Source organism: Thalia democratica, chromosome 2 (assembly GCF_965202585.1).
Source record: "Thalia democratica chromosome 2, ktThaDemo2.hap1.1, whole genome shotgun sequence".
Classification (NCBI taxonomy): Eukaryota; Metazoa; Chordata; class Thaliacea; order Salpida; family Salpidae; genus Thalia; species Thalia democratica.
The window spans coordinates 41497703-41513163 of record NC_139166.1 but is presented as its reverse complement, the minus strand read 5'-3'; the positions used below and the strand labels follow the sequence as shown (position 1 = coordinate 41513163).

The 15461-nt window shown below is 25.6% G+C and overlaps 1 protein-coding gene across 1 annotated transcript; it reads left to right on the top strand.

The window, feature by feature from the left end:
* Positions 1–2411: 2411 nt before the first annotated feature.
* On the top strand, positions 2412–14854 carry LOC145849831 (uncharacterized). The gene is made up of 8 exons (XM_082954907.1): positions 2412–2806; positions 5828–5989; positions 6412–6608; positions 6773–6912; positions 7608–7842; positions 10406–10512; positions 11189–11391; positions 13055–14854. The coding sequence occupies exons 1-8, from the start codon at positions 2429–2431 to the stop codon at positions 13844–13846; spliced, it is 2214 nt and encodes a 737-aa protein (XP_082811033.1). The 5' UTR covers positions 2412–2428; the 3' UTR covers positions 13847–14854.
* The last annotated feature ends 607 nt before the right edge of the window (positions 14855–15461 follow it).

Sequence of the window (15461 nt, the reverse complement as noted above, 5' to 3'; positions counted from 1 at the left end):
AAGCTGTGTTTATAAGGTAATAATACAAGTATTTTGCTGATAGAGCTGTTTATTGCAAATACATCAATCATACACAGATGGTTCAAGTTGTGTAATAGAAGTTTGATGTTTGAATTTGGCAAAAAAAGAACTGTTGTTTTAACCTGTATTGAAATTAGATTGAAAGCCTCATATAGTTTCAAGTGTTAGATTATGTTTTTTAGAATAAGTTTAAATTATGTGTTTGATTTTGAAAAGTCAGGAAAATTGTAGTAAAAAGTCAGGAAATTTTTCTCAACTTGATCTGTGGCAACCCTGATGATCTCATGTGTGTATTTACTAGGTGGTAGTGATACAAGTATTTTGCTTATAGAGCTGTTTGTTGCAAATACATCAAACATACACAGATGGTTTAAACAGTGTATAAAAAATTAGGTAATATAGTTTATTGAACACCAAAAAATAGGCTAAAAATATTTGGTCCTAGGACTTGGTGCACAAAAAAAAACCTTTTGGTTATCAAGTTGCACACCACGGATACCTTTTAACGTCTTGTCCAGGACAAAACTGTAATTACCTAGCATAATGTCGCAATATTATCAAACTGATTCTATATTTTATTCAAGGTCTATTTTAATCATAATTTTAGGCTAAAAATGACATTTTATAAATACATAAATAGTAAAGTCAAACTTGTTTATCATCAAGCAATAAAACTTGATATTTATTTCTTTTATTTTATAATATATATCAATTATATCCATAAAATATTTTATATCAACTACAAATCTATAAAGTAAAATCGATTAAATATTTAAGATTTATTAGTTGATTATAAATAAATTTAATTCTATTTATGTATTTATAAAGCTTGTATCTTTTTAGACTAAACATATTAGGCTTTAAACATAAATTTTTAGCCTAAAGTTATGGTTAGATAGACATTGAATATAATGTAATTTCAGTTCAATATTGGTGCAACATCATGCTAGGTAATTACCAAAAGTTGTATGATTAAATCCATCAAAAAAACTGTCCTTTTAACTTTTAGAAAATTAAGATTGAAAAGTTTACATTATTTCAAGTTTTTGTTTATGTATTTTTGAATTGTTTTAATTAAGAATTTGATCAAAAAGTCTGGAAAGGAAAAAAAGAAAAGTTAGGATTTTTTTAGCTTGATCTGTTGCATCACTTACTAAATTTTATTAATAGCGGCTAAAAAAATAAATTAAAAGTTATAATAAAACTGTTATGCATATACTTAAATAATAGTCTAAAAGAAATTCTCATGAACTTAATATTGTATGTACTGTACACACATTAGCTTTTAGATAATTACCAAAAGGGCAAAAAAATTAAATATCTAAATGAACTCTGGCTAAATTAGGCCAGTTTATAGTCACACAGAACTATTTTTTACTCAAAGAGCAGTAACTCTGTATATAATCTAGTTATGTTAAAATACTTTCTGATAACTAAGTTTTATTTTACTTAATTTGCTAACAATCCAATGCAAAACTAAGCTACATATGAATTATTTTTTAGTTAAGTTGTAAACTTAAAAAACACTTAAAAATAATTAAAGATAAAAAAATATTGTTGTTTATTTTGTAAAACAAATAAGGTTTTTTAGCAGTTAGTTGGTAATATGTATCAGGGTTGCCATAAAACCTAGAAATGGAGAAATTTTGAATAAATAACCTTAAAATTTTAAATACTTATACATGATAAGTAACAAAATTTTGATTGAAAAAAAATATCCATTACAAAAACAAAAAAATGTTTGTATCATTTTTTTTTCCTTTAACACACTTTTAAACTAAACTATCTTCTTTTCAATGTTTCTATTCAATGTTGTTATACTATTTAATACCTTTTTATCTTAAGCTTAATTTTTTCTAAAAACAAACAAGTAAACTTGTTTTGAAACCTTGAAGACTCTTACAAAAAACATTTAGCAACCATGTTATAGTTCTTACAGTTTTGTTTTGACATTAGTGTATTTTATAAATATTTAAAAGCTTAATTACAATTTAGATACCTTTTGTAGTATTAGGTTTTTTTAAATTATGAGGTTGATAGTTAACTAAAATTTCTTATATATGAAAATTACCATTTATTTAATAAGTTAAAAAAGTATTGGCTTACCTTAGGTTTAAGTGCACATACTAACTTCATTTAAAACTTTTTTTTTGTTCATTAAAAAAACACAGTACAAATATTACTGAATTAATATTTACTTCACTGCTCAAAAACTTATAAAAAATTGGTTTTGTTTTATAGCTTATAATATGTTTCAAATTTGATATGTAATCTTAGTATTTGTAGAAAATGTTTATAATGAAATATCAAAAATAATTCTAAAACCTACATGTTCTCTTTTAAATAGCTTTACTTTTTGTATTTGATAATTTTCGTTATTTACAGTAATGAGTAGTTTAAAATTACTATGAGTAGTTCTACTGATTCATCAATTGACCAAAAACATATTTCAAATTTGGAAAATTTAGATAGTGGTTATTACAGTTTAGCCAGCAATGACAGCAATGAAAATGTGCTTGATAAAAATTGTTCATCTGGTTCAGTAAAAGTTATTAATGATGAAAATAGCATTGTACCCAAAAACATTAGCAACAAAAAAATCAAATCTACTTCTACTAGTATAGTTTCCTTAAATAAAAGTTTGTCAAATACTAAACTGGCTAACAAAGTAAAAGAAATAAAACCAGATAAGAAGGATTGTTTGAATGAAAAACTAAATCCAGCTGCTTTACAGCTTGCAGAGAAAATTGAATACTGTATGAAATTTGGATATAAAATAACTGAGGTATGATTTTATAAATGTTTGTATTTTTAGATCTTTGTTGTAATTGTTTAAAATATTATGTTTATTAGAAAAACTACAATTTAAAAAATTTTTCTGAACTTTTTTTTTTGAAATTTATAAAAAATAAACTGCAGTAGTTTTAAAGTAAGTCCTTGTAAAGATTTAGGATGATTTTTGTGAAATATTATATTTTGTTGTTTTATTTCACCCCTTCCATTAAGACCCTATGAAACTAAAAAATATTGCACTTATATATTTAGTTTTTGGCTTACTCAGGTTAGTTTAATGTAACTTATGCTAGTTTTTATGTCACTCAGAATTACTTTTTTTGTTTAGAAAGTGGCATCCAAGATATATTCCTATGTAAAATAATATTTTGATTGAAAGTGAAAAGCATATAGAAGATTTTAAGATCTGATTTTTTTCTAATAAGAAATTTTTTCAAAGTTTTTTCAAAAATAGGAAGTTTTTATTGGAAATTTCTTAAAACATAGTTTTTTTTTCCATAAGTGATTGAGTGACCTACTTGAAGCACAAAGCAGCTAGATTCTGTATTGAATTTCATATAAACTTTTTTTTAATTAAGAAAAACATATCATTTTGTTAAAAAATATATATATATATAATTTTTTTAGTATACGAACCATTAGAAATATGTCAATACTATAAATGTATTAAATTGATTGCGCAACTATTATATAAATAGGTTATAATTTAATAAAGTAGTAATTTTTGTAATACATGTATAGTTTAATGATTCCAAGAAGTAAATTGTGATTTTTAATCTTATATCTTAAAGCTAAATCTAAATTTGCCAGCTTTAAAAGTTGTTAAGCGACTAGTATAAGTTAAATCAACAGAATTGTATTTCAGAACTTTTAGCAAAACTAGGTTTCACCCAAAATTATTATCTATTACAAAACAGTTTTTAAATAAATTGAGTTTTCATAAAACCAAAGGGTTGATCATGCCAATTCGATCATCAGACCACAAGTTTTGGTAGACTGAGACCGGTTTCGTCCATATTAGGACTCTTCAGTCAGTCACAACCGAAAAACTTGTTTCATAAAACAATTTATGATTTTTTTTGTAGCTGATGATCTCTTTTAGTTGAACCTTTTTTTGCAATAAATTTTAAAATAATAAATTTTGTGTGTGTCGAATTTTATGTAAAATCTTTACATTTTATGTATAAAACTATTTTTTTGATTTAATACCAAAAGTGTAAATAAACTATATTTACATTATATTTTTAGATTCTTTTTAAAAATATAAGCCTTATCTCTAAAGTTTTTTCTGTTATACTCTTCCTTTTTGAAACTTCCAATTTAATAAATTAAAATACTAATAACCAGTGCTGTCCAAATTTTTGATATTATGGTCCTCAGAATTGCAAATATAAACATTTAAATAGACGAATTATTTAAGTATAACTTCAAAACTTATTTGTAATAGAATTGTTTGTTAAAATCTCATAGAATAAAACAAAATAGTTAGAAATGTTGGATTTCTTACAGGATTTAAAAAATTAAATACTGTACAGTAACATCTCGCTTATTTACGCACATTGTGTCCACAGAAAAAGTGCGTAAAGATACGAGAGGTACCAAATGTACTTACATAATGGCTGTTTTTATATATTGCTTCTAACTAAAAGCAGACTGGGGACTTTTCCACTTTTAACTGCTTGTTTACTTTATTTATAAATATGAAACCAAAAGATAAAACTCTACATTTATCAAAAAAAAAGATTTAATTTATATAAAATGATAATACTTGTAGAGAAATTTAATTAATTTTAACAATAAGTAGATTTTATCTTTGTTTATATGTGACTTATTTGATAATTATCATTTATATTATATTCTACTTAGCAAATTCAATTTATAATTAAACAATTGTTTACAATTAAAAAAAAGTGTGGTGTCTATATTAACATTTTAAACTCTCATTATTTTATTATACTCTCATTATTTAACACAGTCATATTACTTTCCAAAATTTAATTTATTCTCTGTTGTTAACAAAATTTCTGATATACTGAGGTATAACGAAATGTTTATTAATTAGTCAAGGAACATAAGTTAACAAAGTCTAAAAATAAAGAGAGGTGAGTCAACATTAAAAAATTGAGTCTAATTGAAAATATACAAAAAACCTAATTTGTACAATATTGAAATAAATTTAAATTGTTATGTTTTGAATTTTAAGAATTCTTAAATGCGTAACTAAACGAGAGTGCGTAACGTCACGAGTGCTTAAAGATGCGAGAGGTTACTGTATTGCTAAAATTCAGTTATACATAACAATGTAATTTAATTAACTATTTTTAACATAATAAGACTTTTGTATTTGTCTTCAATCTATAATAATTATTATACCATTGTTGCTACAACTCTTGCCACTCATGCTATTTTATAGTAAGTTTAGACTAACTAACTAAAGCTAAAAACTTGTGCTATTTTTTAATGTTTCTAATTCTTAGGCAAATTTTCATGTCTTGAAATATTTTTATGTTATAAGAAATTGTATTGTAAATAATATTATTTAAATATTTAGTTCTTTTGTTACTGTTATAACTTTTTTGGTATTCAAGCTTGACTAACAGCAATAAAATTAAGTTTTTGCCCATACTATGTTTTTTGACTCTCCTATACACTTAGGCTAACTCAATCTAGGTTCATGATTCAAGAATTGTAACCCTTATATATGCATAAGAGATATAATAAGCTTTATATAACTTTTTTTTTTTAGCTTCACCCTAATTGAGTTAAATTTTTTTTTTTTTTTTTTAGAATTATAACCTTACTTAAATTAAATTATATATGTTGCAAATGTATCTGAGAAAAACAGTTTCTTTTATGTTTTACAAACTGTATTTTTAAATTAATACAATATTTTTCTTAATAAGTTATACATATTATTTATATGCAATTATTATCCCTCCACATTCAAGTAAGAAGTTTTTTAGATGTGAGAGAATAACTACTGCAAATATGTATTATAAATACATTTTTACAGGTAAAAGCAGCTTTGAAGAAATTAAATTATAAGTCTAGTAAAAATGATATTTTAGATGTTTTAATAAAAAACACTAAACATGCTGCTACTATGAAAAGTTTAGATGTGAAATCTTCCAAAACATTAAACAGTAATAATTCGACTAATAGTTCAGTTTTGCAGGTTTAATTTATTTATAGTTGTATTAAATCCTTACAATAGTTTTTTCATTAACTTTTTAAAATTGATAATTTAAGTTTAAGAATTGTTTCAAATAGTTAAAAAGTCATTAAGCTGTTTTAATGTAAGTCAACTTTTTTTAAATAGTAATGTTTTGAAATTTACTTGAACTAATTTTATTTTTTATCATTATTATAAGTTAGTATTTGATTCTCAACGTTATTATTTTTATAAATGAAATGTTTATACTTAGTTTACAATTTTATAATTTATTTTTCTTTGTATTATTGATAAAACTTTTAATGTGTTAATTAAAAACAAAATTCTAAAATATTTTTTATAATCTTTGTTTTCACTTTGAAAATGTTTATAATAAATTTATGTTAATTATTCAAATGAAATATCACACTCATATTTTTTGACAGGAAGCTAGCTTTAAAAATAGGCCTTTTAATAGTTTACCTGCGAAAAAAAGTGCTGAGTTTCAAAAAGTAACTACAAATCAAAAAGGTCCAGATAGCCCAATAACCTCAACTCATTCGAAAGAAGGTATCATATCTCTAGAGGATGATAGTTGTAATTTACGTCCAATAGTAATAGATGGAAGCAATGTTGCAATGAGGTGGTTTACATTTATTTTAAAGTTTTTTTAATTATATCTATAGATTGTATTAAAGTATAAGTAATTCTAACAACAATCAATTGATTTGACAGTTAAAATTTTTTAGTTAAGTTAATATTTATTTTATTATACTAAGTTAATTTTGTGTATAAACGTTTTTTTAGTCATGGAAATAAAAAGGAGTTTTCTTGCAAGGGTATTCTATTAGCAGTAAATTATTTTAGAAATCGAAATCATACAGACATAACTGTGTTTGTTCCTAACTATCGAAAAGAAACTTCTAGACCTGATGCTACCATCCAAGGTTTAATTAAGTTTCACAAAAGTTTTAATGAATAATATTTAAAACATTTTCTAAAATTCAAGTTACATTGATTTTAAAAGGATAATGATTATTTTATTCATTTATAACATTTGTATTATTTATAAAACTATTAAAACTTGGTTACCATTGTTAAAAATTTAAAATAGTTCTTTTTTTTTGATATCAAAACATTTTATTTAACATAAATTTTTATTTTATTAGCTTAATAGTTTGATGGATGTATGCTAATTTAAACAATAATATATAAAATTATTTTGAACTACCAAGCTACGAGAGAAATTTTTTCTACTTTCAAGGTTATGTTTTAAGGATGTAAACAAACTGGTTTAAAACGAATTTTAGTAAACACTTACGTAATAAAATATCATTTGCTTGTTTTTTCAGCAACTGTTTTTATACTAATGCATATTACGTAAAAATATTTGGAATTTTGTATATCCATCGAAGTAACATATTTTTTTATAATGTTAAATTTATCATTTAAGTTAGTCATTAAACATTCGAACTTATTTTATACCTTTAAAAACGATTTAAGTGAAAATAAAAAAATTATATAAATATAAATGTAAACTTAAAAATATTTCTTTTACAGACAATTTCTAGTAACCAGTATAACCTTTTTATTTTTTATACATAGTTAAAATAAAGAGAAAACTAATTTTTTTTGACAAAAGACAGGGAAATTTTAGACGAATTAGAAGCAGACCGAATTTTAGTTTATACGCCTTCACGGTGCATTAATGGAAAACGAGTTACATGTTATGATGACCGCTTCATTTTGCGGCTTGCACAGGACACCGACGGAATAATTGTCAGTAATGACCATTTCCGTGACCTGCAAGTAGAAAAATCTGAGTGGAAAGAATTAATTGAAAAGCGGCTTCTTATGTACTCTTTTGTTAATGACAGGTTTTTAGCTTGAATTATTTTATTTTAGATTAAAAAATATCAACTATTTTTTATAATTAAAAAACTGTTGTATAATAAATTTTCTATTTAAATTGACTAAAACTCCTATGTTTTTACAATGATGAAGTTATAAATGTTTTAATTTTAAAGTAATCTACAGTAATCTGTGACAGGGTTGCCAAAAAACCTGGAATTTGGGAAATTTTGAAAAACATAGAGTTTTGAACAAAAATCAATTCTTTAGATGATTTTTTTTTATTAAAAACACTTTTAAAGTTGCTTTGCAGTATCTTTTCAAAGTTGTTATACAGTGCTTATTCACTTATCCGGACTTCACTTATCTGGATAAGTTTAGTATCTGAATAATACTAAACACAAGCATTTTTGTGTAATACAAATATTTAAGTTTTCATGCTGTAAGAAAATTTTAAAGTGATTTTATAAATTCGGGTGGATTCAAAACTTTTTTTTATTAAGCGAATCAGAACAAAGCTGCTTTTATCTTTTCAAAAGAGCAAAATTTTGCTTCTGTTTTGATATTCAACTGGTATATAAACTAAAAACAAAATAAGCTACACTTCAAATTGAAACATATATTTTTAAAATGGGAACAGGACAAAATTGCATAAGTGGCAGTTTTGCTCGGAGGGTCATTTTTGCATAAGAGTAAAAAAATAAAATACAAAAATAAAAAGTAATTAAAAAAATCCATTGATCAAAGGTAAGGGTTAGGGGTAAAAGTGATAGTAGAAATTAAAAAAAAATAAAATAACTAATAAAAAAGAAAACTACAAGGTAAATTAGTAATAAAAGAAAAAAAAGTTACCGATCTAGGGTTAGGGGTAACAGTGATAGTAAAAATATGAATGAAAAAAATAAAGCTACCGATCGAGAGTTAGGGGTAACAGTGATAAAAATAAAAGATAACTTATAAAGACTATTAAAAAAAAGAAAAGTTTTTTCTTGTCTGAATTTGAGTAGTCGTGCACCCTATATATGTAGATATTTGGACCTGATGTTAAATTTATAACGAATATTAATCTGAAAAACGTTACTTTTTAGTTAGTTTGAAATGATCACAATAAAAAAAAACCGAGTTTTGAATCTACCTATAAATTCTGCAATTTTGTTAATTATTATAATGTAATAATACTACTAAAGCTTAAATTTTAACTTTGTTAAATTTAGTTTAGTTATAAAATACTTTTGAATGTAAAGTAAGTTAGTTTTTGACATTTTTTAAAACAATGTTATTTGACAAAGACTATTTCACTAAAAATCTATCTTCTCCTTCATTTTTTAACCAATCTTCTTCAAATTTTCACAGAAAGTTCATTTATAATATTTTATTTATAAGATTCAATGCAGATTTTTTCAGTTTTGAAAAATAAAAAGTTTACAGAAAAAAACCACCTATTTTTTTGTTTTTTATCTAAAATAAGAAATTTAAAAAAAAAAGTTTGAGTTATTTTTCGAGAAGATAGATTTTTAGTTATTTTTAAAATTTCTTCTAAAAAATGACCTCTTATAAAAAATTAAAATTTGCTCTCTATAATTATGTATCAGAAATTTTTGACAAAAGTTACAATATCTCAAAAGTTAATTTAGTATTTTCAATTTCTTTAAAAAAACTGGCTTGTAGATCAACAGCTTTCATTTAGAGCAAATATCGTTTTTGTAAAAAATAAATATTTAACCCCCCTTTGGCTTTAAGTTATTGTTTTAGCTTTCTTCGTAAAATTTGATATATTTATAAGTATAACTTAAGGGCATAGGGGGGGTAAACACCCTTTTTCGGTTTTTTATCTTATTTTATATAGTTTTTGCTAAGCTACAAAATGCTTTTTACAGATTAAACAAATTCGAAATAATTTTTGAGATATAGCCGGTCAAAGTCGGAGGCAACAACAGGTTCTTTATGGGAGGCGCAAACTAAAACGGCAAAAATAGACTATTTCACTAAAAATCTATCTTCTCCTACGTTTTTTGAGATAACTACCTCAAATTTTTAGGAAATGTTCCTTGATATATTTAGGAAATTCTGTAGGAAGGAATTTTAAAAAAATTAAAAAATAAAAACTTTATATAAAAAACAAACAAAAAAAACAGTTTTTTTTTAGTTTTTTTGTCATAAAATTTTTATTTTTTAAATTCTGTTCTGACAGAATTTTCTAAATATTGCAAGGAACATTTCCTGAAAATTTGAGGTGGTTATCTCAAAAAACGTAGGAGGAGATAGGTTTTTAGTGATTTCTAGTTATTTGCCGTTTTAGTTTGCGCCTCCCATAAGGTTCCTATTGTTGCCTCCGACTTTGACCGGCTTTATCTCAAAAATTATTTTGAATTTTTTAAATCTGTAAAAATCATCTTGTAGCTTAGTAAAAACTATATAAAATAAGATAAAAAACTAAAAAAGGGTGTTTACCCCCCCCTCCCCCCCCTATGCCCTTAATGTATTTACATTAAATTAAAACGAAAAAGTATTTTTCTCTTCTGAAGATGTTTGTAGCAAGCAGTCCATTTTTAATTAAAGTTATACTTAATGGTTTTAATATTTTAAAAGGTTTATGCCACCTGATGATCCTCTAGGGCGTAACGGGCCGGGGTTGAGCAATTTTCTGCGAAAAAGACCAACAGCTGAGCAGATGAGCAAACCACAGTGTCCTTACGGTAAATAACATATTTTATAAGTAGGGCGTGTGATTTAGTTATATAACTTAATTTATACATCTAACAACATGTGGGTTCGATATTAATTTAGTTATGTATTTAAACTTTTATAAACAAGTTTATACCTAATGACTAACATTTAGTAACCTGTGTTATAACTTATTTTAGATATATATTTAAGTTTTTAAATAGAAGTTGATACATTAAAAAATATTTTTACTACAGTAATTAACCTAAAGTATATTTATAATTTTTATAAAGTTAAATTTAGATATGGTGAATTTTAAAATTTATGCTCAGAGAACGTAATGTAAAACTATGAATGTACCTAAAATGCTGTTGTATTTCTATATGTCAAAAGTTATTGAACTGTATACAACTTTCATTTAAAACTCTTAAACTTTCCAAGCATAAACTAATTTGCATCTATTAACTGTTTTTGTACAATAAGAATAAAAAAAAATTGTATCTTTTTTTAGTATTGTTGGCACATTGATTTTTTTAAGCTGATTTTCTGTAAAAAAAGTATAATCATTTATTGATACTTAAAGGTTAAATATTACACTTTTAACTTACTAAATTGGAAATACAAGATTTTTCATTAAGTATTTAAGTAAACAAATAATTCAAGTAAAAGTTTATTTTATTAAAAGTATTAAATAACTTGTTTTAACAGGGCGAAAGTGCACATTTGGAAAGAAATGTAAGTATTTTCATCCAGAAAGCTCTACTGCATACAAATCAGTAACTGATCGACTTAAAGAAAAATCTGAGAAGAATAAAGAACCTTCTAATATGGCTAAATCACTTGCAAATGAGGTTTACCAGACTACCTCGGGCCCTAACTCCCTTATAAATGAAGACCAATTTAATGATTCAGTAAGTTTTATCGAAAAATTTACTAAACATTGTAATAAAAAAAAATATTAAAAATGGATTTTATTTCGTTTTTTTAACCTACAAATTAACAAGTTTATGGTTAAAAACATACTGGTATTATTACTATTTATTCCTTGAAGATCGTTCAAAATTTCAGTTAATTAAAGTTTATAAATTGATACTTTTCACTTTCGAAACTAGTATTATAAAACATTATTTGTTTTTAACTTATATGTAAAAAAATCATCTTTAAAACGAGTTGTTTTTTCATTAATCTTTAGAAATTAAATTACTATTATTCATTGCTAAATATAAGAATTGGGTATATTTGAGAATGTTTTTTTTGCATAAATCATTAGTTATGTATTAGAAAAACTAGCAGGTCAATTTGCAACAAACGATTTTTTTGTCGTGCTTGTTCGTATTATCAATAGAGATGTTTTTAACTAAATAAAATATGCGTAAGTAAGAAAGTTAAATTTCCGTTTATGTTTCGTAGAATAGTATCTAAAAATACCGCTGTTTTGCACACGACTTAAGTTTTTTATTAAATAGGTTTTATTTGACATAGCGCGCTGAATAACTTCTTATATTGTATAATACTGTTATTTTTCAGTGTTAATATTTTGAATTTAATCCGTCACGTTTAATATAGTATTATATGCATAATAACAGGGTTGGCACTTTACTTGGAAACGTGGAAATTGACATTTTAGGAAAAAAAAAACCTGGAATTTTGAACAAAACTAACTAAAAAACCTTGAATTTTAAACAATTTTTACATGTTAAGAAGTTTCGATTTGACAAATAAAATATATCATGTAGATAAAAAAATTTAACATCATCAAAGCTTTTTTATTACAAAACAAATTTTTTGTAGCTTTACAGCATCTTTTTAATGTTTTTATACTATTTAACACAGTTTTTTACCTTAAACATAACCTTAAGCTAAACCTAAAAGTGTGTACTTGGAGAAAATTTTGAAAACCTGGAAAAAAGTTTGAAAAAGCGAGTGGCAACCCTGATAATAAACTAAATTATTACTTTATGTTTTTACTGAAAAGTTGATATTTTTTGTGATAATAAAAACTTCTTATGAAGGGTGGTTTGCTTGGAAGCACGATTTTTTAGCGCTAAATATTGACTTTTCGGCGGTTTTTGTTTTTGCCATGCAATTAGTTTTAAAAATTCACGTTTTTCATTAAACCATTTTAACTATGAAGTGAACAGGCGTCATCTTATTTGCATACAATTTTATACTTCTATTAAAGCTAGCACGGTTTTTGAAGAAAGTATTATTTGCGAAAGTTATATTAACTTATATATAAAATAGATGATTTGTTGTTTTATTTAAATTTGGTTTTAAGCAAATAATAAACTCAGTCTGATGAACACTTAAAAGTTAATAATTTAGGTGCGAAACATAAGCAATGTGTTGCTTTTTGTTTATTTTTTAATATATAAATATAAAAAATTATTTTAGTTAGTGATGAGCTCATTGAGCAAAACTTTGTTTACTTAATAAAATCCAGAAAGAGTAGATCATATAAGTATAAAGATAGAAAAACTACTACTCTTGAAAAATTGATACTTAATTATATAAAACACTATCTATTGTACTAAATTAATTACAGTACTTTACAACTTTTATATAAACTTTAAGGTCTCTGAACAAAATATCCAGTCGCTTTCGAGAAATTCAAAGAAAACAACAGAAATAAACAAGCAGCAAACCGAGCAACTAATCAACAGTTTCAACAATCAGCTGCACTTGCAAGAACGAGGTCGCCACCACCAAACTGCCAACCAGACAAACAACTCCGACAATGTTGTTTATCAGCCGCCACAAATCGATACTCAACGAATGCACCACTCGTATCCAGGCGGCCAACAACGTTTGACGACGACGGATCAGCGTGATTGCCACTCTGACGGGGTGAGGCATCGCCACCAACACATCACCATCCACCATCAGTACCACCCTTCTCCTTCGCAGCAAGTCGCATACCAACAAGTACCGCAACAAACAGCATACGGACTTTCCCACTCACCCGCTACCCATATAATAGCTCACCAGCACCCAGCAGTTTACCAGTCATCTCCTGCGTACGCTTACGCGAGCGATATCAGTTACTCCCGGCAGCACATCCACTCCCAGCCCATCGTCTATTCTTCGTACCCGTACGCCCAGCATAATACCAGAAGCATTTCAATGCAATCCAACCATCATTCTTACCAGCACCAAGTCACTCCTAACACTTACCCGCAACCCATGCACATTCCACCGACAATGAGCAATTTGAACAATCCGCAAGACCCCCGTCACAACCTCTTTAAGAATTTGTGCGGGTTGTTTTCTACTCCTATTGTTGAGAGTGTTATGCTTGCTAACCCGGATGTATCTGAACCGAAAAGACTCATTCCAATAATAATGAAACTGTCTGGTGATCAGTAATACTTTAATACTCAACAAGAATTTTCAGTCTTGTCAACTGTCTGAAAATTGTAATGTAATAATCAAAAATTAAATGACTCATTTTTTAAGAGTTCTTTTAGTGAAGTTTGCCGTTTTTACTGTCATTTTACGTCCACCTTTCTATTAAATATCTAATCCCACCTTGCTTTAAAGAACTTCTGTAACAAGTTTAAACACCTAAAAAGTTTTTATTTTTGTAATTGTTTTAATGATTTATCATTTTATGTAAAAACTTATATAAAATTTGACTAACATTTTTTTTTGCTCCGACATAAAGATATTGCGCATATCCAAACAAACTACTGTTATGTTTCAACAGATTTTGTACAGCGGCAATTGTACAGCTGGTTACATATTATAATGGCACTTACAATAACAGACCAATGGAAGATTTTTTTTTAATTTTCTTTAATACTGATTTTTAAATAAATCTATAAACATAAGTACTAAATAACAAAAATTATTACGTTTAATACATTTTTTAAACCTTTTAAACCTTTTTAAAATTAATATTTACAAATGCCATTTGATATTTATCTTATGGGAAACTTATATAAAGATTAGTTTAACCCATAACTAAATAAATGAGTAAATATTATATATTAATATGTTGATAGCCACGTTATGCTTACAGTGTTTTAAAGCTAGTTAAAATTATTAATATACTAGCTCTATTAGTTTTCTTTTTACATTGCACTATCTTTTCATTTATAACATATTGTGTTTATAAAAACAAGCTTTAGAAAAATTTTAGCTTTACATTGTTTTATTCAAATTTTATTTAATTTAATTTTTATTATATGCTCGATGTTTGCACACGAGTATAAGTTTGAGAGAATAAAGAAATATTTCGCTCGGCTGACTTGTATGCTAATGAAGCAATAACTTGGTTTGCTTAAAACTTCAAGTCTTTTCGCCTATTTTTTGCTATTTTTTAGTTTAATTTATATTTTTCTTTGCCTTTTGTTTAAAGTAAAAGTTAACGTGTGGTGCTTTCAATAAATTTGCTATAGTAACTTGAATATGTTTGTGATTTTTTTATGTACTGCTATTGTTTAATATAGCAATAATATTTTAAGAACGAGATATTTACGTACATTTAAAGATTTTAAAACTAAATAAGTCACGTAAAATATTTATAAAACTTAGCTTTCAACAGAAAGAAAAATTTACTCTTTTAGTTTATGTCAAATAGTTAATTAAACTAATTTTTATTTAGTACGTTGGCATTTGATTAAAATAACAACGGCAGATAGAATACAACAATACTTTATTAGGTTTTTGTTTTATGTAAAGTATATATTAAGGGATATTGTTATCATTCTGTTTATTATTTTGCGCACTTTGAAGCAAACAAAATCAATAGCCGTCGTTGAAATCGAAAAATAGAGTAGTTAGATGTCCTCCGGCGTATTTCAATGTTGTCTTCATCGTGACGAAGAGCTTCTAACAAATACCGCCTCGTTTCTTATCTTGTACTTGTTAAATCACGTTTTCTCTTCCATTTCTGCTCAAACAACAACAACGACAGGATTATCGGCCTTATCCTCTCACGGAAAGGAATAGGCTCAAATTTTTTAAACTAAAATCCACT

Coding starts and splice junctions, on each gene's coding strand:
- LOC145849831 (XM_082954907.1), top strand. CDS start 2,429: ATGAGTAGTTCTACTGATTCATCAATTGACCAAAAACATATTTCAAAT. Junction 6,609..6,772: donor GGAAGCAATGTTGCAATGAG/GTGGTTTACATT, acceptor ACGTTTTTTTAG/TCATGGAAATAAAAAGGAGT. Junction 11,392..13,054: donor AAGACCAATTTAATGATTCA/GTAAGTTTTATC, acceptor ATAAACTTTAAG/GTCTCTGAACAAAATATCCA.